General features: G+C 31.7%; 10 protein-coding genes across 10 annotated transcripts, besides 4 other annotated features; 9 read left to right on the top strand and 1 right to left on the bottom strand.

Annotated features, from left to right (window-relative positions):
- Positions 1-138: 138 nt before the first annotated feature.
- TVAGG3_0623190 (protein folding) lies at positions 139-714 on the top strand (the record flags this gene model as incomplete). Its single annotated transcript, XM_001308995.1, has 1 exon — positions 139-714. The coding sequence occupies one exon, from the start codon at positions 139-141 to the stop codon at positions 712-714; it is 576 nt and encodes a 191-aa protein (XP_001308996.1).
- Positions 715-1,637: 923 nt separating this feature from the next.
- TVAGG3_0623180 (NAC domain family) lies at positions 1,638-2,125 on the top strand (the record flags this gene model as incomplete). The annotated part of the gene is made up of 1 exon (XM_001308994.2): positions 1,647-2,042. The coding sequence occupies one exon, from the start codon at positions 1,647-1,649 to the stop codon at positions 2,040-2,042; it is 396 nt and encodes a 131-aa protein (XP_001308995.1).
- Positions 2,126-2,494: 369 nt separating this feature from the next.
- Positions 2,495-2,531: a mobile genetic element.
- A 607-nt stretch (positions 2,532-3,138) lies between these two features.
- Positions 3,139-3,665: a mobile genetic element.
- Positions 3,666-3,669: 4 nt separating this feature from the next.
- Positions 3,670-4,720: a mobile genetic element.
- A 1,094-nt stretch (positions 4,721-5,814) lies between these two features.
- Positions 5,815-5,852: a mobile genetic element.
- A 495-nt stretch (positions 5,853-6,347) lies between these two features.
- TVAGG3_0623130 (uncharacterized protein) lies at positions 6,348-7,340 on the top strand (the record flags this gene model as incomplete). The annotated part of the gene is made up of 1 exon (XM_001308993.2): positions 6,379-7,227. The coding sequence occupies one exon, from the start codon at positions 6,379-6,381 to the stop codon at positions 7,225-7,227; it is 849 nt and encodes a 282-aa protein (XP_001308994.1).
- Positions 7,341-7,679: 339 nt separating this feature from the next.
- On the top strand, positions 7,680-11,328 carry TVAGG3_0623120 (guanyl-nucleotide exchange factor family; the record flags this gene model as incomplete). The annotated part of the gene is made up of 1 exon (XM_001308992.1): positions 7,680-11,234. One exon carries the CDS (start codon positions 7,680-7,682, stop codon positions 11,232-11,234), a length of 3,555 nt encoding a protein of 1,184 aa, XP_001308993.1.
- Positions 11,329-11,395: 67 nt separating this feature from the next.
- TVAGG3_0623110 (Frag1/DRAM/Sfk1 family) lies at positions 11,396-12,294 on the top strand (the record flags this gene model as incomplete). The annotated part of the gene is made up of 1 exon (XM_001308991.1): positions 11,396-12,061. One exon carries the CDS (start codon positions 11,396-11,398, stop codon positions 12,059-12,061), a length of 666 nt encoding a protein of 221 aa, XP_001308992.1.
- Positions 12,295-12,474: 180 nt separating this feature from the next.
- Positions 12,475-13,426, top strand: TVAGG3_0623100 (uncharacterized protein; the record flags this gene model as incomplete). The annotated part of the gene is made up of 1 exon (XM_001308990.2): positions 12,495-12,761. One exon carries the CDS (start codon positions 12,495-12,497, stop codon positions 12,759-12,761), a length of 267 nt encoding a protein of 88 aa, XP_001308991.1.
- A 233-nt stretch (positions 13,427-13,659) lies between these two features.
- On the top strand, positions 13,660-15,032 carry TVAGG3_0623090 (spectrin binding; the record flags this gene model as incomplete). The annotated part of the gene is made up of 1 exon (XM_001308989.2): positions 13,715-14,926. The coding sequence occupies one exon, from the start codon at positions 13,715-13,717 to the stop codon at positions 14,924-14,926; it is 1,212 nt and encodes a 403-aa protein (XP_001308990.1).
- Positions 15,033-17,246: 2,214 nt separating this feature from the next.
- Positions 17,247-17,714, top strand: TVAGG3_0623080 (Ankyrin repeat family; the record flags this gene model as incomplete). The annotated part of the gene is made up of 1 exon (XM_001308988.2): positions 17,439-17,714. One exon carries the CDS (start codon positions 17,439-17,441, stop codon positions 17,712-17,714), a length of 276 nt encoding a protein of 91 aa, XP_001308989.1.
- Positions 17,715-17,719: 5 nt separating this feature from the next.
- On the top strand, positions 17,720-18,839 carry TVAGG3_0623070 (iron-containing alcohol dehydrogenase family; the record flags this gene model as incomplete). Its single annotated transcript, XM_001308987.2, has 1 exon — positions 17,720-18,322. One exon carries the CDS (start codon positions 17,720-17,722, stop codon positions 18,320-18,322), a length of 603 nt encoding a protein of 200 aa, XP_001308988.1.
- Positions 18,840-19,064: 225 nt separating this feature from the next.
- On the bottom strand, positions 19,065-21,955 carry TVAGG3_0623060 (mRNA export factor and BUB3 family; the record flags this gene model as incomplete). Its single annotated transcript, XM_001308986.1, has 1 exon — positions 19,177-21,954. One exon carries the CDS (start codon positions 21,952-21,954, stop codon positions 19,177-19,179), a length of 2,778 nt encoding a protein of 925 aa, XP_001308987.1.
- Positions 21,956-22,115: the final 160 nt, after the last annotated feature.

Here is a 22,115-nt window from a genome sequence, read left to right as displayed (position 1 = left end):
GCATCAGAGTAATTACATCCTGATTGTTCCCTACCATTTGAGTTATTCTAATTTTTGAATGAAATGTGCTATTAAAAAAGTTCATGTCGTATCAAATTCATCGAACACAAAATTCTGTCACTTTTTTAAAGTATTTAAATGTCTGAAGTTCAAAGGATTCTTAATTGCAAATCGTATTATGAAGTTCTTCAAGTCAAAGAGAACTTTAAGAAAGACGAACTGAAACAGAATTATCGCAAAATAGCTGCACTTGTTCATCCTGATAAATGTCAAGATCCAATGGCTACAGAAGCATTTCAAAAAGTCACAAATGCATATTCAACTCTTAATGATGACACAAAAAGAAAACTTTATAATCAGGTTAATAAACAAGAGCAAAATGATATTAGTCAAGAAGATTTGCAAATATATGAATATTTGATCCGTGAATATATAAAGAAGATATTTAAGAGACGTTTGAATTGTACTGATATTGATTCTTTCCAGTATTTAATGTCATGGTTATTTGCTGATTCAGATTTAAATCCTAAGAAAACAAAATCAGAAAAAAAGAAAGAAGAAAAACTAAGAGCAAAATTAGGAGAAATTTATTATAGAAGCTGGTATGAAATAGCAACAAATGCTGAAAAGGAAGAAGCAGAAAGCAAAAAGAGAATAATAATAGTAATAGCTATAGTTTTAATAATAATTTGTTTTCTGATTACTCATTTATAATTTTTTTCGAATTGAGATTTTGGATTTCAGTAGCAGTTTAAATATATCTTTTAAAGTAACCAGATTGACTGTTGCTACAAGGAAATGATAAGCGATATAATTCCATTGCATTATTGCTCAAATAAAATCAACCTGAAAATAAAACGAATGCAACAACTTTTTTTCATGTTGTGAGCTTTTGCAAATTGCTATTTTCCTTTTTTGGATTAGGGCCAGAAGCATTAAAGGAAATGTGTTCTATCTTCTATTTGAAGACTTGTGCAATTTATACACTTCCAGTAGATCTTCAGTATATTATTAAAAAATCCTCACACTAAAAAATACCAAAAGGAAATCAATTGCTTATATTTATTTCGGCAAAGAATTGAATAACATTTTATTACCCTTATATTTATGATTGACGAACGAGCAATGAATATCATTTAAAATATATCATGTATAATAATTAATTACAAATATTAGTTTGCTTGATACTGTGTCAAGCACTCAATCACACGTGGACTAAACATAGATTTTGTGCAGTGTTGCTATGAAAGATATCAATTTTTTATTCGATGATAAAATTGATTTCAAGACTTAGATAATTCACAGTCATATCTAAGTAAATTCATAACACATAAGTATCTCAGAAGTGTTGCTCTACTAAAAGTCTTTTTGTTATCACATTAGATAAATAATTCATTTCATTGTATAATTCAAGCAGTATCTAATATAAACCTGCTTTTGGTTCATGAAAAGACAGCATATCTCCATAAAATCAATGAAGGATACGTTTAACAAGCAATAACAAAATTATTTTGGCCGATAGAGTTTCAAAATCTCAAAAATTCGTACTAACATATATCGCACAGAACGAATACGCTCTATATCAATCATCAAAAAAAAGTTAGGAGCAAAAAAAAATTGAGAGCGAATGGTCGGCCACTCGCTCTATGTCTGGTAAAGGACTTGGTGCACAGGTTGGTGGTAAGGGATCATGGCGCCGCAAAGTAAAGAAAGCTCCAACAGGAAGCCAAAATGCTGATAAGCTTTGGCTCGCCGCTCAACGCCAGGGTTGCCGCGATATCGGTGAGATCGACTCTGCTTCAATGATCATTGCTGGCCAAGAAAAGGGCCTTCAATTCACAAAGCCAGAGCTCGCTATTGACATGCGTGCTAACACATACGTTCTCCGCGGCAAGCCAGAAGAGAAGCCACTCGTTGATCTCCTTCAGAACCTTCTCGCTGGTATGGGCGTCCAGGCTAAGAAGCCAGAAGAGGCCAAGGAAGAACTCGGCAATGTTGAAAATGTTGATTTCTCAAAGCCAGAAGAAGAGAAGAAGGAGTAAATTTATGATTACATAAACACCCCTGTTTTCAAAAGAAACACGTGTTTCCGCTTAAAATGATAGACATATTATTAATTTTCAAATTTTATCTTTTTTTTAATGTTTTTGATAAGAAATAATAAGTAGTATCATTTGTTTTCAATAAATATTTGGATTAATTCCAAATTTAATGTAATATTGAATTTGGACCATAATTTGTATTAAGTTTCGAAAGTTTTTTTACCAGGAAATAATAATATTGATGAAAGACTATCCCATATCATAAGTAGACGAATCATGACAAATGATTTAATTGGAGATTATTGAAAATATGTTTTCCTTTAAAATTATGAAACCATTAGATATAAGATGCACAGTTATGAGCAGTTGCATCGATATCAAGCTCAGTTGGTTGAATCCAAACAAATCATATTCAAAAAATGTGGAGTTGGGATATATCTTTAGTGAAACTGTAATAAACAGAAATTCATCAAAAGTGACAGCTCTCAATTTTTTGACATTTGTAAATTCTAAATTGAATGAGAAAAATGAAATAATACTAAGCATAATACAATATTCTAGATTTAATTATAATTAGGAAAAAGTTAGTTTTGAGAGTACTTTTCATAGGCATATAGAATGAAATCTTCTGAAAAATAATATCACATAAACTCATATTATTTTCTAATATATAACTATTTTATATAAAAATCAAATTCAATGATCTTAAAAGCGAAGGATAAACCTCAAAATTTACGAATATAATGAGTGGGAATATAATGCTTATCTATCATAAAACCATATGAAATATCAATTTTTGCTTTACGCCTAATTTTTGACGACAATTAGCAAAAAATGTTAAATGTTAACACTCAGTCCATTTGAATATGAAAAATAAAATTGACTTTGATTAAATGTTTTTATTTATCATGCAATTCTTCTTGCGACCAAAGATTTGAATAAAAGTTCAAAAAATAAGATAGCTTAAAAAATAATATACGGTAGTGTTTACTAATAGATGAATAGTATATAAATTCTATTAAAATGGATTTGATCCAAAAAAATATATAAAATTTGATCATAAATAAAATCGTTTTAAATTACTTCTTCATTTAAGGGTGCACACGAGATGATCATGTAAACTTCAGAATTTAGAACCTTATTTTTAGGCATTATCTTGGCTACCTATTTAGGCTCGAAAAGCAAAAAATATCAAAAAATACAACTTGACTCCATTATGACCCTTTCATGGAGGTAGTTTTTATCCGCTAGTATTTTCCCTTTGAATCTCTTTACAATTCGAAATCAAATTCAAACCTCAGTAGAAGAAAGGAAGAATCGACTTACTACGGTTGTAATACGAATAAATACATATATTTAATTATTTTTATTTACATAATAATTGTTTGAAGCTCATATTCCATCAAATTTTTAAATAAAAACATTAAAATGTTGAAAATGTTCATATATTTTAATAGGGTTTTGGCACTTTATTGAGGAATTACTACATACATAGTCGAACCGAACTTGATATTTTGAAATTTAAATTATTTATCAAAATTAAAATTTGACTTGAAATTTATAATTATTTAGTCATATTTTGCATAATTCTAAGTAGATTTTGTAAAAAATCAAGAAAGAAAAAATCGGCAAACCCAAATTTTAGCTAAAAGTGACAGGAAAAAAAACGTTTAGTATTAAAAAAAAAGACCGATGAGAGCTTCGTTCGAAATATAGAGGGAACTGAGAATGCGCAACCATTCTCAGGGAATATTGGATGCTATTCCCGTTCCCTCTGTATGGAAAATTGAGGTTTTCAAAGGGAGTTAAAATAATATCAAATTTATACTAATTTACTTCAAAATACAAAAGTATTTGACAGCTAAAATTAGTTACTTTAGCAAGCCTATCAATACCCTTTTACGATTATTGCTACTTTTTCGAAATAAAAGTAAAAACAAATTTATACTAATTTACTTCAAAATACAAAAGTATTTGACAGCTAAAATTAGTTACTTTAGCAAGCCTATCAATACCCTTTTACGATTATTGCTACTTTTTCGAAATAAAATAAATTTATTATCAAAAACCTTTTTTAGTAAAAATAAAAATGTTATTTTATATCAAGTTTTTATTCATAAATTTTTATAATGTTGTATAAATTTCATTAAAATTTACGTACATATTAAGGTACTTATCTTCTACATATATAATCTTCATTAGATATATACATGATAAATAAAATTCATAAAACATTAAAAATCAAAAAATTAGATGAACCTTGGCAATTAAACTTTATTAAATAATAGTTGTTTATAAATTATATTATATTATTATTTAATATTATTTTGATAATGAAGATTTTATTTTGCAATAATATAAACGAAATTTTTTACCTTATGAACTTTTGATGGAAATATGCAAATTTAAAATAATAAAGAAAGCCGCGAGCGAAGCGATCGGCTTAGTTCGAAGATTTTGATTCAAATCTTTGCTGATCTGTAATTCGCGGAAGCCGCGAGCGAATCGAGCGGCTTAGGTCTAAGATTTTGATTCAAATCTTCGCTTATATTCCTTAAATTCTTTATGAAACTCGCAACAGTTCCATAAAAAATTTTAAATTCTAAACTGTCGAAATTACCGATCGGTAATCACACCCTTCACGGGTGTATCACTTTTAGCTAAAATTACCCCTACTCGAAAAAATTTAACGTTCTTTATTTTTTCTTTTTTATAATAATACATATTATTATATAATTAACATATTCATAATGTTTCACCCTTTCAAAAATATAATCCCCCTCCTCTCAAATAAACGTACATACGGGTGGCCTCTTTTTTCAAAAAATTAAAATTTGAAATTTTGGGCTCAAATATTAGAGATTTTTTCAACCTTCAACGATATATGTTGTCTATATCAGACCTCCTTTCTTTTTGATACTTAACATTGTTCCTAAACCTTAGCCGTTAAGGCTGTTCTGAAAATATTTTTTTTTCGAAAAAATTCGAAAAAAATTCTTAAAATTCAAAAATCCCTTAATTCCTGAGGATTTTGGAAAAAAGTTTTTACATGAACATGTGTATATTATATGAAGTATATTGATAAGGTAAAAATCAAATTTTATTGCATATTCATCGAGAAAATAAACTAACGAATCCCTCAAAATTGAGAGGGTAATCCTCCTCCTCTCAAATAAACGTACATACGGGTGCACCCTTAAATTATAACAATTATTTTTGGTTTTATATTTTTTTGGATCAAATCCATTTTAATAGAATTTATATACTATTCATCTATTAGTAAACACTACCGTATATTATTTTTTAAGCTATCTTATTTTTTGAACTTTTATTCAAATCTTTGGTCGCAAGAAGAATTGCATGATAAATAAAAACATTTAATCAAAGTCAATTTTATTTTTCATATTCAAATGGACTGAGTGTTAACATTTAACATTTTTTGCTAATTGTCGTCAAAAATTAGGCGTAAAGCAAAAATTGATATTTCATATGGTTTTATGATAGATAAGCATTATATTCCCACTCATTATATTCGTAAATTTTGAGGTTTATCCTTCGCTTTTAAGATCATTGAATTTGATTTTTATATAAAATAGTTATATATTAGAAAATAATATGAGTTTATGTGATATTATTTTTCAGAAGATTTTGTGTTCTTCTTCAAAATTTTATTTTTTTATTAAAAAGAATCTTTACAAAATATACATTTACTTTAATTAATATTTAAAAACTTGCTCTATCAAAAGTTCCAAAAATTCAATATTTTAGCTTTTCTGAGGTGTCACTTTTGATGAATTTCTGTTTACAACAAAACCAAGATCTGCTTATCATATATATGATAAAGATATCAATTCGAAGATATATTTGCAACGAACCATTTTTTCCAAACCGTATTTTCAATCTGTCACATCGTTGCGAAATCATTTTTGTTATTTATATAGTTAATAGTAATATTTCATTAAATAGGTGAAATTTTATGCAGATCAAAATGTAATTTTTTTTGAACCGTTTGCCATTATTGGATATAGGTAAACAACATTTATTCCGAAACTAATTTTTGTGGTAGTACGATTATTCTCAATAGAATTTAGATTTTAATTTGTTTTGAATTATATCAACATTTTTGGTATTTTAACAATACACAGCAAATAGTGTTATTCTTATATTTAACATTCAATTTTTCAGATGAAAAATTTTCATGGATAAATATCAAAATCGCTAATCTTTGAATTCTAGTTACTATTCTTATTTTTGGCGGTTGATATTTTCTATACTAAAAACCGCACTAATAACCGTTTTTGACGAGTTTTGTTAAGCTTTTGCCATAACTTTTAAGATGGCTTTAGCAATTGCTTCTGGTATCATCTCTTGCCTTGCAGGCGCTCTTAAAATCGCCTCTGCTTTCAAGACACAGTCCTCAACACAGATCGTCGGATCTGGCAAGGGCACAGGTTTCTTCAAATTCTACTCCAACTCTGCTGTTGGCACACGCTCAATCGCTGCAAGAAGCTGCGGCGCCTACATCGACCGCATGATTTCCAACATCATGGCTGACCAGTCAGCCATCGTTCAGGCTCACAAGCAAAACATCATCAACGATCTTACAGATATCAAGGACTTCGAATCCTACGCTTGGGGCGACTGCGACAACATGGTCAACACAGTTTCATACGAAAAGGCTTCTGGCTCCCTCTACATGTACATCTACACATTCTCTCCATTCATCTCTGATACACGCGGCGAAGGCGTTAGAGTATCTAACATGAAGATCCACGTTGATTTCGTTATGCCAAAAGACTGGATCATTGTTTCCAAGATCAAATCCTCCTTCTTCAAGTGCACAATGAACCAGGAAATCCAGTACCTTGATACAAAGTCTATCCAGATGTCCGATGTTATTGAGGCTGTTGCTATCGCTGTTGCTCCAGCTGTCCTCGGCCTTGTCAAGCTCCCAGAACGCTTCCTTAACGTTCTTGACACAGTTATCAAGTCCCAGATGGCCAACCCAGACAGAGGAATTGTCACAGCTCCAACAGCTGAACAGTCCGCTCAGGCTTACGCTCAGTTCCAGGATATGAGAAACAAGCAACAGGAATACGACCAGCGCGCTTCTGAGGGCTTCTCTGACATCAAGGCAGCTATCGATGCTCTCGGACAGAAGGGCCCAGAAACCCCAGCTGCCTAAAAATTTCACTAAGTCAATAAGTTTCTTATTAAACTGGTGACCACCAATTTTCTATAAATGGTTTTTGAATTACTTTAAATCTTTGGATTTTACTACTAATTCGAGATGAAAAGTAAAAAAAAACATTTCGCAATTTTTGTTTTACGTTGTTTAATTTCACTCCCATGTTTGAGTTATTTCACATATCTATCATCGATATGTCCGATCTGTACTGTGAATTGTCTGATTTCTTTTTTTTGATATGAATTTGAAATTTAAGAAACACGAGACTATAATGGTACGAATAAAATACACTCTTAATATAAAATTCATTGCTTGAAGTATTAGTGTAAATCTCCAAATATCATTTTCATAATTTCGGTTTCTGAGCTTTTTATTTTAAGATATTGAAATAATTTGATGTTATGAATTGATTTACTCACTAGGCCAAAATCTAGTATTTTCAATTTTTTATGGATGAATCATTTTCGCATCTTTGCACTGAGTTAAAAAAATTCACATCCTTCAGGGAATCGGAAGAAATAAAAGGCCCATGTAATGAATCTCTGCAAATGGTTTCACAAAAACAGGTGAATTTGCCAATTTCAACCGGAACATCTCCTTTTGTTAAGGCTATCACCTCAATCTTACGTAGCAACAAACCATCAAATACTATTTATTCACTAGTTAACATACTATTTGACTGCATTTCTCATGATGTTTTCGTTGATTCTGCACTATCAACAATTATTCGCGAATTTGATCAAATCCATAACATTGACAACATAGAATTTTCACTAAAAATCATACAATTCATGTCAAGTACACTTCAAAAACACTTAGTTAACTTAAATTTGATCAAATCTCTATGCTCAATTGTTTTAAACTTTTTATCTAGCAAGCATACGATTGTTGTCAATTCATCCTACGCAGCTATACAACAAATGATTTCAACAGAGTTCAATTTCATCCAAATTTCGAAATACGAAAATTTAAATCCAGAAGATAAGAATAAATTGAAAGTCATTGTCAAAAATGGCCTTTCATCAAAATTTTCAGATCCTTTATGCGTTATTGCGTATTTAATCATAAATGATGTAGTAAACTTGCTTTTAGGAAAGAATTCGATGTGGCTACACATTTCAAACATTCCATTCGACATACTTGTGAAGCTCTGGGAAGCAATTTTAATGACACAGTCAACATTTTTGAAAACTTCTCATCAATTTATAAAAATTGTTGAGAATAGTATTTCTAACATACCAATATCCAACTCTGTTATACATTTAGATGTTACTTTTTGCAAAATGTTTTATTCTGATTCATATGAAGCAATTAACGATTTATTAACCAAATATTTGGAACTATTAGCACCAGAATCAGACAAAAAAGTGATTTCTTTATCATTTTTTAGAGAATTGCTGTTAGAAGATGAAAACTTTTTTATTAATTTCAAAAATTTAGAAATAATTACAGATTTATTGAAGAAACTCGACACGATCATAGACACTAAACAGTGTGAAGGGCCAATTGACTTCAATTTCTCTCAAAATACTGAAGAATCAAAAAATTTGTTAATTTTTCCATGCGAAATCTCAATTCTCCTTGTCAATTACTTAATATCGAACAAGGAGATTGAGAAACAAACCATAGTTGGCCCAATTATATCAATTATTATCAAATTATTAAGAATTTGCAATAAAAACAGCTGTGAAACAGTTTTCCGTACTTACAATGGACTTATTACAGAACTTACTCCTGATTTCCCAGAATATCAATTGATTTTGTTGAGAATTTTGTGTTCAATTATTTCTCAACAGAGAATTTTCAGAAATCCGCTAGATCCTTTAGAAGAACAGGCAAATATTCTTCTACATACTTCAAAAACAGGCTTTTGGTTCAAAGGAAAGCGTGTTTTTTCGTATCATTTGGTTTCAAAACTTCTTTTCACACATCCAGAGTATTTTTCTAAGATATATAACAGATTATTCGGATCTCTATCACTATATGATGAAGCCAAAGTAGATCCTGCATTCACAACTCAACTTTCAAAATCTGAGTTAATTAATTTATCAAAAATATTAATTAACGGCAGCCCATTTTCCATACAGTTCCTATCATCAATGATTCCACTTCATTTAAGTGAATTTACTGAAATTTGGAATAATATTTTTGAATTAATTCCTTCTTTGTTCGAAAAGGACGAACTCTGCTCTTCCCTTGTTGAACTCATGGGAATAGTCAGTAACAAAATGGTTTCATCCGAAACAGAGCAAGAAATCTTGAAATGTTACTCAATGATTTTAAATCTCGAAGGGAAACCATCGTCAGAGACCAGGGTTAAGCTCATTGACCAACTAAACATTATTATCAAGCATTTCGGAAGCATCATTGACAAAGGATGGCCATTTCTTTTGTCATCAATCAAAATTCAGAATTGTGTTCATAATTCGAACACAATTTCCTCAGCATTCACTACTCTGACCTCGATATGCACGGATCACCTACAAAAACTCTCAGATCCGCTCTTGTCGACGATAATAAATTTGATAATTGAATATACGGCCAAGAACCCAGATTTAAACATCGCTCTTACTGCTATTGGCCTTTTATGGAACATTGTTTCTCAAGTAAATAAGAATGCCGTTCTTTGGAAACAAATTTTGTCTTTAATGATGACTTTATTCAACGATCCAAGGCCAGACGTGTCATCCGGTGCCTTGTCAACATTTTTCTCACTGCTCACTTCAAACTCACAGCAGATGCCTCAAGAGATTTTCCCTCATCTCTTAGAAAATTGTATAATAAAATTGTTGGAAAGTTATGTCACTTTTCCAGCCGAAAAGTACTCAGTAAGCCAACACGCTCTGTGCGAAATTGGTCACTGCGTCTGTAGTTTCTGGCCTCAGTTCGATAACCTCGCAAGTTTTCGTAAAAAATTATGGCCTTTATTAATTGAGAAGGTTTTCACATTTCTGACCATATGCGATGATCCTGATATATGCTCCAGCTGTATGCGGTTTTACGAAGATGTAATGCCTTGTAATTTGATGTCGAATGATATAAGAGAGTTATTGCTTTATTCCTTTGAGAAACTGGTTTACCTGTACTTAGATAGAGAGCAAATGTCCAACTTTGTCATCTCAGAAATCGGAAAAGTAGTACAAAGAACACTTCCAACCCAAAAACAATTTCTCACGGAAACATTATTGGACAAATGGCTGAACATTTCAGAGAAAGTTTCACTGACACTACCGTGTGAAAATATAGTGAATAATACTAGTCAGAAGTGCATTATCACTTGCATATCACTTTTACCTATCGAAGACAATTATTTAGAAAGAATTTGCAAATCTTTAGCCAAGATTGCACTCAAAAGTGGTAAGACACATGTGATAAACTGCATAATGACAAATGCAACCAAGACTTTGGATGATTTACCAAAAGAAAACTTATCTTTATTCGTTTCCTCGTTTTCTGAGATTTATTCACTTCCTGCTGCTACATCATTCCTTAAAAAGGCCATTTCTCTTTCTGAAAGCTTTGAAACATCAGACTTATTCAAAGTTTTTACAGAAATTTCAATAAAGAACGGAGAAGTATCAAAAATGGCCATAGACGCAATGATAAACAGCTTCTCCAATGCAGAAAAAGAAGACAAAGTCTATTTAATTAGCAGATTTAGTAATAATTCAAAAGTTTTAATTGATATTTTTGAAAAATATATGAAATATGACTCAAAAGAATTCTCCCAAAAAGTATTTGACGAAGTGTTCGAAGAATTACTTCTCTGTCTTAAGAAATATGTAGAAGAAGGTGATTTTGAAGTAATGAAGTACTTAAAAGACGTAAAAGTACCTCCAAAATCATTCGGAAACCTTAAAGACTGCCAGAGATGGCATTTGCACTTCCTTGCATGCAGTTTCTCCCACTTGTTGCTTGATAACAGAAAAGAAATTTCTCAATTATCATCAAAGATAGTCGCGGATATCGCTACAGACTTTACAATGATGACCAAAAACATGTAACTTATATTAGAATTGTATATATTAGCTATAAAATTGTTTTTTATCCTTTCAAAAATTTTATATTTTTTAATCTAACTAAAATGTTCGCAATCGTAAACTTATACAATCATTAGATGCCAAAATAACTCAGCTATAACTCATTTGTTATTTATTTTTTTTAGATGGCAGCGATCAAGCATAAACTTACTTTCTTATATTACTTTGGAAGCATATTTCCTTTTACAATAGTAATAATTTCATGGATATGTTACTATTCACTTGGCCATTATACAAAAGGAAAAATTCCATATATTTCAGATACTGTTGTCAAACTGCCACAGCGTAGAATTTTTGCAGCTGGAATGAGCATCGAGGGTTGGTTTATTATTCTTATCTTTTACTTACGAATTTCATACTGCAGCGAACTTGCACATGAAGCTAATGTTTATTTAACAATATCATACAAAATAAAGGTATTTATTTTATGGATACTGCTGGTTTGCGCACCAATTGGCTTGTTTGTTCTTTCAGCAATTACCCTTGAAATGAATTTATCAGTTCATCTTACAGGAGCAGCAGTATTCTTCTTTGGATCATTCATTTTTTACGCTGTCAGTGATTTCACGCTCATGCAATGCAAAGTGAAATTAAATATAATTTCATTAGTATTGACATGGCTGGTAGTCGGTTTCCTTGTATTATATACAGTATTTGCAAGCTTCTCCAAACGTTCTTTTGTTAATGCCGGCGCCATTTTCCAATACATTTCTTCTCTATGCATATTTGGAAAATTATTCTGCATGCAATATGATATTCCTGGACATCACATTGAAATTAAAAGAGAATAAACATTGTTATCATTTGAATCTCCTTTTTTTAAATATAATTTTTTATTGTCATTCAAAATGAGATCTAGCAGCATGAATTTCATGATGCTTGGATAGTACATTGATAGTATTTTAATGCTTTAAATCAATGCTTGATCATTTTTCAAATTAATCAATGAAATTCTCAATTTGAATCTAAAATGAAAAAATATTCTTTGCTGACATCCAATAGCGGTTATTTCGAGTAATTGTGAGTAAGTTTACTTGCTTGGCTGAATGATTTTATGAGCAGATTTGACCGACAGACAGATGAAAATTTCAGTGCATATGCCAATCTGACGGCAAATTTGCTTGTCAAATATGACAAAGAAATCTGATATTCACAATTAAAGACAAAACTGACAGATCCATCTCCTCAGAAAATAAATTGAGAGCCACAATTTATTTTTCTTTAATGCAGAAGAACAACAGCAAGGCATCGACAAAGAGAAGGATTTACTTTATGGGCGTCCTTGTCCAGAACGAGAAGAAGGAGCAGAAGCTTAGAACAATCAAGCAGATCCAGCCAATTCCACCGATTCAGCAGAAACCAATTGAAATAAAGGGTTACGAAAAGCTAGAATCCTTCATGAATAGGTATAAAGACCACATTCCAAGTGGTTTCAACATCCTAAGGAGAGGAAATCTTCCTGGCATTGATTTTTCTCAAATTTCATGCTGATTCTTGATCAAATTATAATATTTTTGTTAGATATACTAAATATGTTTATTTTGATATATTAACTTATAACTTTTTCTTTCGGAGCTCTCATTTTTGAATTGATCATTCAATTTTAAATGTTCATCGATCAGATTGTTAATTTTAATGAGCAAATTTTTATTAACTATCTCTTTGGCATTCGTTGATAATTTGTTTAATTTAAAAATTCAGATCAGATCAGAAATCTCCAAAATGTTCTATTTATATGTAAAACATAGTATATATTATTCAAACATTTAATAGATATTTCAAATTTAAATATTGAGAGCCGTAAAAAGTCTAACAAAAATTTTGTCAATAGCCATTCAATTTGCCAAAGGTTTGTGGATGAATTTCAGCCTTCCTTTTTAAGGCATTTTAAATACTAAATTAGGATTTGGAGATTCGATTGTTCATTGATATGTAAACCTAAATTTCGATTACTCATTTTATGCCAATTTCATTGTAATTTTTGGGTTATCCTACCATCTGCAGTCATTAAATGATGAATACTTAAGCATCAGAGCTTTACAGCAGATTCAATTTTTGAAAATTTTATAAGTTTTGTTTTACAGGTTATAACTAAACGAAAACAATAAATACATGAAAATCTAAAACGATCTAACCAAGAATAAGCTATATTTAACCCCATCGTGTGTATATCAAATTTGAGAGTGTTTGTCAACTAATATTAATCGAAAAACGTCATACACGCTAGCATATAGTGCAATTGGCATTAAAAACGCAAACTTTTATAAAAATATGAGATTCACAGTGAATATTGAGCAAATCTTATATGATAAAATATCAAGTACATTAATAATGCTTGCAGAATATCTATTATTATTTAAGGCATATTTTTTTCTTTACAAAATGTCAGTTTTTCTCTCATGGATAATAACCCCGTGAATATAAGCATTTATGACATAAAGGTAATGTTTAAACCTTATATTGACTCTTTCAACGCAATATACAAGCTTAGGACAGATGATGAAGAAGAAATAAAGAAAATTTATTTAAAAATTAAAAATGATTTGATTGAAACCAATGTTGTTGAACTAAAATATGTATATGATTCAATTGGAAATATTATTACCCTAAATAATCGATATTATAAATCGTATTTAAGACTTATCAAATTTTTTTACGATGATTATCAATTAAAGCACATGGAATACATAAGCTGCACAATATCATTCTTATTTTATAAACAATATGGAATGAAATTGAACAAAAATTATAATGAATTCCAAATTTTTATAGAATGTCTTGAAGAAAACACTATATACAGAGCTATCATGTATGATGACTTAAACCAATTAATTGCATTCACAGAAAAACCGGATTTTGATCGAAAAACGAAAGTGTTTTCTTTTGTTTATCATATTATAGGATCTGGCTACAATTTACTTGAATTATGCTGTTATCACGGTTCTCCAAATTGCTTCAAGTATTTAAGAACGAAGTTAAACTTCGAAATCACTCCATTTTGTCTAGATTTGTCATTTTACAGCGGAAATCATGAAATAATGACTGAATGCTTGAAATATCAATCCCCAACTTATCTAACAATGCATTTCGCAATTGCATCACATAATTCTGATTTTGTGAGTTTCCTAATGAATGAACACGGTGTTGAAATCGAATTGCAAGAATGCGGAAGATATAGAGATCTTGATTCTTTTCTAATGTATCTTGATAAAACAAAAGATATCAACAAATGTTTTGCTTATTCAATTTTCTTCAAATACATACCTCTTTCTGAGCATTTTCTTTCTCAAGGTGCCGATATTGAAGCTAAGGGATACATAGGAGATACCGCTCTTTATTGTGCAGCAGAGAAGAACATGCCAGAAATCGTTGAATTTCTTATTAAAAAAGGAGCTAATGTCAATTATTCTGAATGTCTTAGTTATAAAACTCCTCTTCATATAGCAGCAGACAGAGGCAACACAGAAGTTGTTAAAATTCTTGTTTCTCATGGAGCAAACATTTTTGCAGAAAATATTGTATCTCAGACTCCACTTCATTGCGCAACGTTATTTGACTCACATGAAATCGCAGAAATTCTTATTTCACATAGTGCAAATATTAATGCACAAGATCGAGGTGGATCGACACTAGGGTTGTTAGATTCCCGACGATAGGTGTCTTGCAAGATTTGCCTGGTGTCATCATAGTGTCTTTAAATCAAAAATTTTATTTTGGAGTTAGTTTTATTGATTTTTCAATAAAAAACATTTCTAAAACAAGAAAATAAAACGATAAAATATTTATATTTTATATAAGGATCTTATATATTTAAAATAAATATCATTTTATTTTTTTCATTGGTGTCTGTCAAACCATAATACACTATTCAAAAATTCAATGTGTCTTGCGGTTTCAAAAGACACCTTCAAATTGAACGATAGCACAGACACTATTGAATTTTACCCATTGTATTTAGTTTTTACCCTTTTTATTTTTAAGAATTAATGACTGAAACAGCCGTTTTGCTATGACCTCAATCACTTTTATTTATTATTTTAAATATTATTTAATTTTATTATTTGAATAGGCCAACTTATATTTGAGAAGCTCAATTTGAGACCACTTAATACATTGAAATATCATAAATATTGAAATATTAAAAAGTGTATTTCAAAATATTGAAATTATAAAAATTTATAATACTGAAATTGAGACAAATTAATAAATTCAATGTTTTTTTTTGAAATAACTCTCAAATATTATTTTTTTGTTTATTTAATGATGAATAAACATGATTGCTTTAGTCAATCATAAAAACTAATTTAAGTTTAAAATAATGAAAGGATAATTTGATCGTTTTTTAAAATACAATTATTTTTGATGATTTGCAAGAATCTTTGAAAAGAATATAATATAGGTTCTATTTTTGTAAAATTTATCCAAATCATGTATTACATAAATTACGATTAAAACGATGAAAGAACCAAAAAGTGTGTTTTGTGTTTTGTTGTTGCGTGTTGGATGCGGGATCCTGTTATTTCCGAAATCGACAAAAAATTTGGAAATTTAATTTCCGAAATCGAAATTACCCAGATTTTCCTTACTTTTACCACTCCCCATGTAATTTCTGGGGAAAACGATAATTCATTTTTTTTATGGATGAATAGATCGTTTTCCTAGAAAGGACCTCATATCTCTGGCTAAAAAGAGTGTCAGATCCTAAATAGGTTATTGATCTAGTGTACAAATCCAATAAAAAGCCTATTTTTTGGCTTTTTTGGTGCTCTTTTTTTCGAAGATCTACATGAATATGGGGAAACCATCGGATTTTTTTTGTTAACCCACATCTTCATGTAGTCTGGACTATCTTTCCTCGAAGGACCTCTTTACGGGTGTAAAAACTCATAAAGTTCTCAAAAGATTCATTCTCGATCTCCATGCTGAAAGAATTTACAATAAAAAAGAGATCTACGCATCAAACTACAGCCATAAATGAACTGAACCCCTAAAGCTCAGCTCTTAGTTTATCAAAAACGTCGAAATCCTTCTCATTGCAATCAAATTTTCTCAATAACTCATAAGAAAAATCGAATTTTGATTAAGCCGATGTTATAGGTATCACAAATACTCCAAACTTGAGCAATATCGAAATTGCCAGCAAAAGTTTGAAATTGCATTGCTCATATTTGTTTTGTAAACTAAAAATCTGCTTATATTATTCATTAATTTTTTATATATTATTCATATACTTTAATAAAAACAATACTATTTCACCTTAAAAATGAATTTCATAAGTCAATATTATTTTTTTGAAAATGTATCAATTTTCGATTAAAACAACATGAGAATAAAATTTACGCAAAATTATTTTAAAAAATGGTTTTAAAAATTTACAATTGATGAAGAATAAGATTGCAAGAAGTTTTGAAGTTTAATTTTAAGAAAAAAAATTCGGATATTATTCATGGATCTAAGTAATCTGATATTTGAGTATCGGCACTATGCATAAAACATATATTTATAGTTTTTTTGGAGTTTTATGATTTTAAATATATTCAAATTTGGCAATCCAATAGATTTTTAAAAAATAGGTAAATAAAAATAGATTATATATGCAGCAGATTTAGAACATGAAACAAATCTTATAGTGACCCAAAAAAAAATTCATGATCCAAAAAAGAAAAAAATTTGCTAAATGGAAATCATACCTTGGCATAATGAATCATTATATCGGATGTTTCCACTACACTACACCAGCAGTTCGAAAAATACCCTTGGTGGTTCTATTTAATAGCTACTTCCAACGATAGGCGGTGTCCCCAGCTTTAGAGAGGTGGTAAAAGTAAGGAAAATCTGGGTATATTAATGTTTTTAATATTCTTATATCAAAAGGATTAAAGTTCATTAAGAGAAAAACAATTCTTCTTCTTCAATCTATTGGCGCATTTATTTCTACACGCCAATAAGGAAGGGAAAATTATAAGACACCATGGTGTCTTCAAAACGCTAATTTTTGATATTTTTAACAACCCTAAATCGACACCTTTACATCACTCAGCAGAGTCTAATAGTACAGAATTTGCAAAGGTTCTTCTTGCTCATAATGCTGATATTCACATACAAGATAATGATAAGTCAACTCCACTTCATATTGCAGCGAAAAATTTCAGTGAAGAAATTGTTGAGATGCTTATTAATCGTGGTGCAGATCTTGAAGCAAGGGATGAAATAGGAAGAACCCCTCTTCATCTTGCAGCGCGTGAGAATTGTGTAGAATCAGTTAAAATTCTTCTGGCACACGGTGCAAATATCTTTTCAAGAGATGATGATGGTTGGTGTGCTTTAGACTATGCAGGATCAGAAGGAAATGTCGAAATTCTCAATATATTGACTTCCCATAGTTCTTTTATTAATTACAGAGATGTTATGCTTGTACTCATGCAAATGATGCATTTCTTTTGATATTAATGCATTGTGTTGAAGAACATCTCAAGGATTATATCAAGCCAAATTCTCGCGTTTTAGTTACATTTGGAGGCGGCTCAATTGACAATAATGGAGCTCGTGCAGATGTTACCAAAACATTAGCTGAATTAAACCGCGAAACACGTTGGGAAGGTGGTATTCCACCAAAACCAGAGTATGATCGTCTCATCGAAATTGTTAAAGTCGCCAAAGAATTCCAACCAAACTTACTTCTTGCTGTTGGAGGTGGCTCAATTGTAGATTGTACAAAGTTCAATTCTCTCGCCATGAACCTTGACGAATCAATCGATCCATGGGATATTGCTACAAAAGGTGTTCGCCCAGAAAAGAAAACACCACTTGGTTGCATAATGACAATTCCAGCTACAGGATCTGAATGGAATCCTGGTGCTGTTGTTTCAAGAAGAAGCACACATGAAAAACTTGCATATCCATCATTATCACTTTTGGATCCACTATACACAATGACAGTTCCAATCAGACAATACAGAAATGGCCGTTTCGATGCAATGGCTCATTGCATTGATCAAGTTCTTACTCCCCCTGTTCCCCATTACAAGACAACTTCTTCTTTTCTGTCATGAGAGAACTGGTTGATATATCAGGTCCACTTTTGTCCGAAGATAATTCAGCAATTGAATATCATGAAAGACTCATTGTTGTCTGCAGATTTACCCTCAATGTAATTCTTGCATTGGGCAAGGAAACTTGCTGGGAATCCATGAAATAAGTCATATGCTCACCGCTAAATGGGAAGTGATCACACATCAACATTATCAATTATTTCTCCTTTCATACTCGAAGAATTTATTAATGAGCGCGAATTCAATCTCGCTCGTGCAGCAGAACGTGTTTTTGATATTCACGAAGGAACAGATTCAGAAAAAGGCCAAAGCATTCATTGCCAAACTTCGCGAGTGGATAATTAAAATTGTTCAGTTCTCGAAAGTCACCGATCAAAAAGGTGTAACTATTTTACCTGAATGGTAATGAAGTCAAAAGATGGAAAACCATTCGGATAATCACAAATCCATAACTCGTGAGAATGTTCATCGCATTCTTGAAAGAGCTTTAAACCAATAAAAGCAAACCTTTTTTATTATATTGATTTTTTTATAAATTAATGATAGAATTTATCTCCATCTGACTTTAATTAGAATTTCTAATATCTAGTATGAAGAGGCATAGAAAAATAAGCAAAAATATCTGAATTAAACTCCATGCTATTTGGGGGTTAGTGCGCTTATTAATGCTAGTTCGGCAAAAAATACGCTTGAAGAAGGTCCATTTAAACATTTAAAAAAGAAATCAAAAAAAAAAAGAAAAACGCATTCTATTTTTACTGTGGAATCTCATTACTTCGCATATCCATCATGAATTAAATTATAAAAAAACATGATTAAAAATATTTATATAAACAAACAAACAAAAATATAAATTAAATAGGAAGTTTCTTTTTCTTTGACGGAGAGAGAAATTTAGGAATGTTCTGTTTCTTTCCCATCAAAGCCTCAATTCTGTGGTAGTTTGACTCAGCGTGGTTATCAGAGAAGAAAGAGTCGAATGTCATCAGACTTGATGATCTCTTTTCTTCATCTTTCTTCTCTATTCTGAGGGACTTCCTCGCGAAGTTCGCTGCGTCATTCCCTGATTTGTAGACTTCGTCGATTGAATCCAAAACAGAAGTCATCTCTCCGAAATTAATTGCAGAGAAAGTAACTGGCTGGTAGTCATCATCGCTGTCTTCAACAACAGCTTTTGTCTCTTCACTGATCATTTCTTCATCAGTTTTTGTTTCTTTTTCTTCGGAATTTTCTGAATTTTCTGGATTTTTTTCGACAAAATCATCAGGATCGAATTCCAGCGGACAATTCTCTGCCCACGATTTGGAATCACTCACGTCGAAGTGCCTGTTGAACCCGATTTGTCCAATAAACGGTCCGTCGAATGAGAATAACTTTATATCCTGTTCATCACCGCTTGTAATGACTGTTCTGTACTTCCTGGAGATGCTGAGGTAAAGAACACTCTCAACATTACATCTGTGTTCGAACAAAGTACTGATCGTGTCGTTTTTCAGCTTTAATAAGGAAATATAACCTCCAGAATTGCCAACAGCGACTTTGTTGTCATCGGAGGTGATGCATGTGATGGAGAACCGCCTCTTGCAAGTGAAAGGAACAATAGTTTTGATACAATTCGGTGAAGATATGTTATAAAAGTGGATATTTCCCTTTATGTCACCGACAACAAAGGAATCCTCACTCAGTTCGAGGTCGCATGCACATGTAGGGGAGTCAACGACGTATTTCACGTGAGGAACAACGGATTTCGGAGTCCATGAGAACATTTCTTTGTCGCTGCCGAGGGAAAGGATGAGAGTCGACTTGATCATGATGACAGATGATATCTGCTCGGTGTGGGCATTGATGATTCTGACTAATTTCATCTTATTTCCGGGAAGATCTTCAAACAAGACAATTTGACCACGTCCACACTCGCAAACAATATATTTGATGTTGTTTAAAGGTCCTTGGATAATAAATGAAATCGACCCACAATTTTTTATCGTCGTGTCATACAAAATTGAACCGGTTGTAATGGAAGCGGTTTTAAGTTGGCCATTACTGAACCCAAATATCAATCTGCGTGCATTTTGGTCGGTGACCATAACTGTCACGTTTCCTTTTTCTGAGCCACATTCAAAATTGAGAGCCTTGGAACCTGAATGGAAGGACCAGAACATTACTGTGCCTCTTGCGTCGCAGGAGATGACGTTTTGGAGGGTCTGGCTTACGCTTAGACCTGTAATGATGTCGCTGTGTGGCTTAAATGTTCCGCTGTCGCTTGTTTGGCAGGCCCATCGAGATAAATACGCTCCACCCATGAAAATACGGCCTCCGATGTACAAGGATGATGTCGGTGGACATTTCTGATGGTGCTTTTCAAGGAAATATGAGGTTATCAGCTCAAATGTGGGAGTTGCGTAAACACTTACGAAATTATTCACAGAAATCGTAAACAAAAACGACGAGAAGTGAGTACTGATCACGCACATCGAGGAAACAAGCTGAGATGGCGTCTCCGTGATGTGGATATAAGGTTGGAAGGCATGAAAGGCTCCGATGTAATGAGTCGGCGTTGCGTAGATGATTTCGCTTGTCCTATCATCAATTACGAACGTATTTATCGGAAATCCTTTCGGATCCTTGATTAATTGCTTCAAATTAAAATCTCTTTGTTTCGGATTGAAAGAGAACAAAGAAATGCTTCCGTCATACGATGAAGACACATACGTGTCCATAGCTTTGCTGTAAGTGATCCTAGTAATGTTTTTCGTGTGAATTTTGATTTTCGCAATTCTCTGACAGCCAAAATCCAAAATAGCTGATGTAGAAAGTGTAAACTCAAACGCTTCAACTTGTCCTGTATCGTTTCCGACCAAAAATCCTTTGAATTCTGGAATTGAACAAACAGCAGAGGGAGAATTGTACAATGGAGGGATTTTTGTCTGTTTGAGCTCTTTTAGAGTGACTTTGCTCTCGTATGCCGACAGTCCAGGGATGATTGAGCTGTCTAAACAAGGAGATAAAATAATATTCGTTTTTTGGGCTTTCCTTATATCGTAGAATATGATTTTTCTGTCGTTTCTGGCTATGACTATTATGCCCATCATCTTGATATAATCGAAATCAACGAAGATACAGTTATCTGTGAAAATTTTCGCTCTTTGACATGTATTTATGTCCCAGAACTGTAGGGCACTCTCTGTAAGCATGACTATTTGGTCGTCGTACGGAAGAAATACCATTTTGATGATTGTCTGGGCAATTGGATACTGATGAACAACTGTAGAGTTTGGGGCTTCGTTATCTATCATAATGTACTTGTTAAACGATGTTTCTGTCTTTGATTTTTGCTGGCACATGACTTCTTCCAGTAATTCAAGCCAAGATATTACGTCATTTCCATCTGTATCGATTTGGCGAAAGAAGGCTGCAAAATCTGTATCTGATAATGGTTCTTGTGACAAAAGATATCTGATTCTGCTTTGCATCCATTCAGAAAAAGAAAGCTGATTATCATGGTTTAAATCAGCTTCTGTGAATGAATTTCGCAGCTTATCGACCCATGTATCACCTGGAATGGACTTAATAACCACTTCTGGATTTTCCAGCTCCAAGGATATTTCCGTGGTAGCTGAAGATAAATCCATTTATAGTGGTTATGAAATTATTTTTGAATATTTTGAATTAACATTAAACTATAAGTAATTTCCTATTATTATTAGCTAAAAATTTCCTTTAATTCAATAAATTTTGTTTCTTTGATTTCACATCTCAAAATATTCCCTTATCAGAATCATAATATGATAAT

This window comes from Trichomonas vaginalis, chromosome III, assembly GCF_026262505.1.
Source record: "Trichomonas vaginalis G3 chromosome III, whole genome shotgun sequence".
Lineage (NCBI taxonomy): Eukaryota > Parabasalia > Trichomonadida > Trichomonadidae > Trichomonas > Trichomonas vaginalis.
The sequence above is the reverse complement of the archived record's forward strand: the minus strand, read 5'-3'. Positions and strand labels throughout refer to the sequence as shown.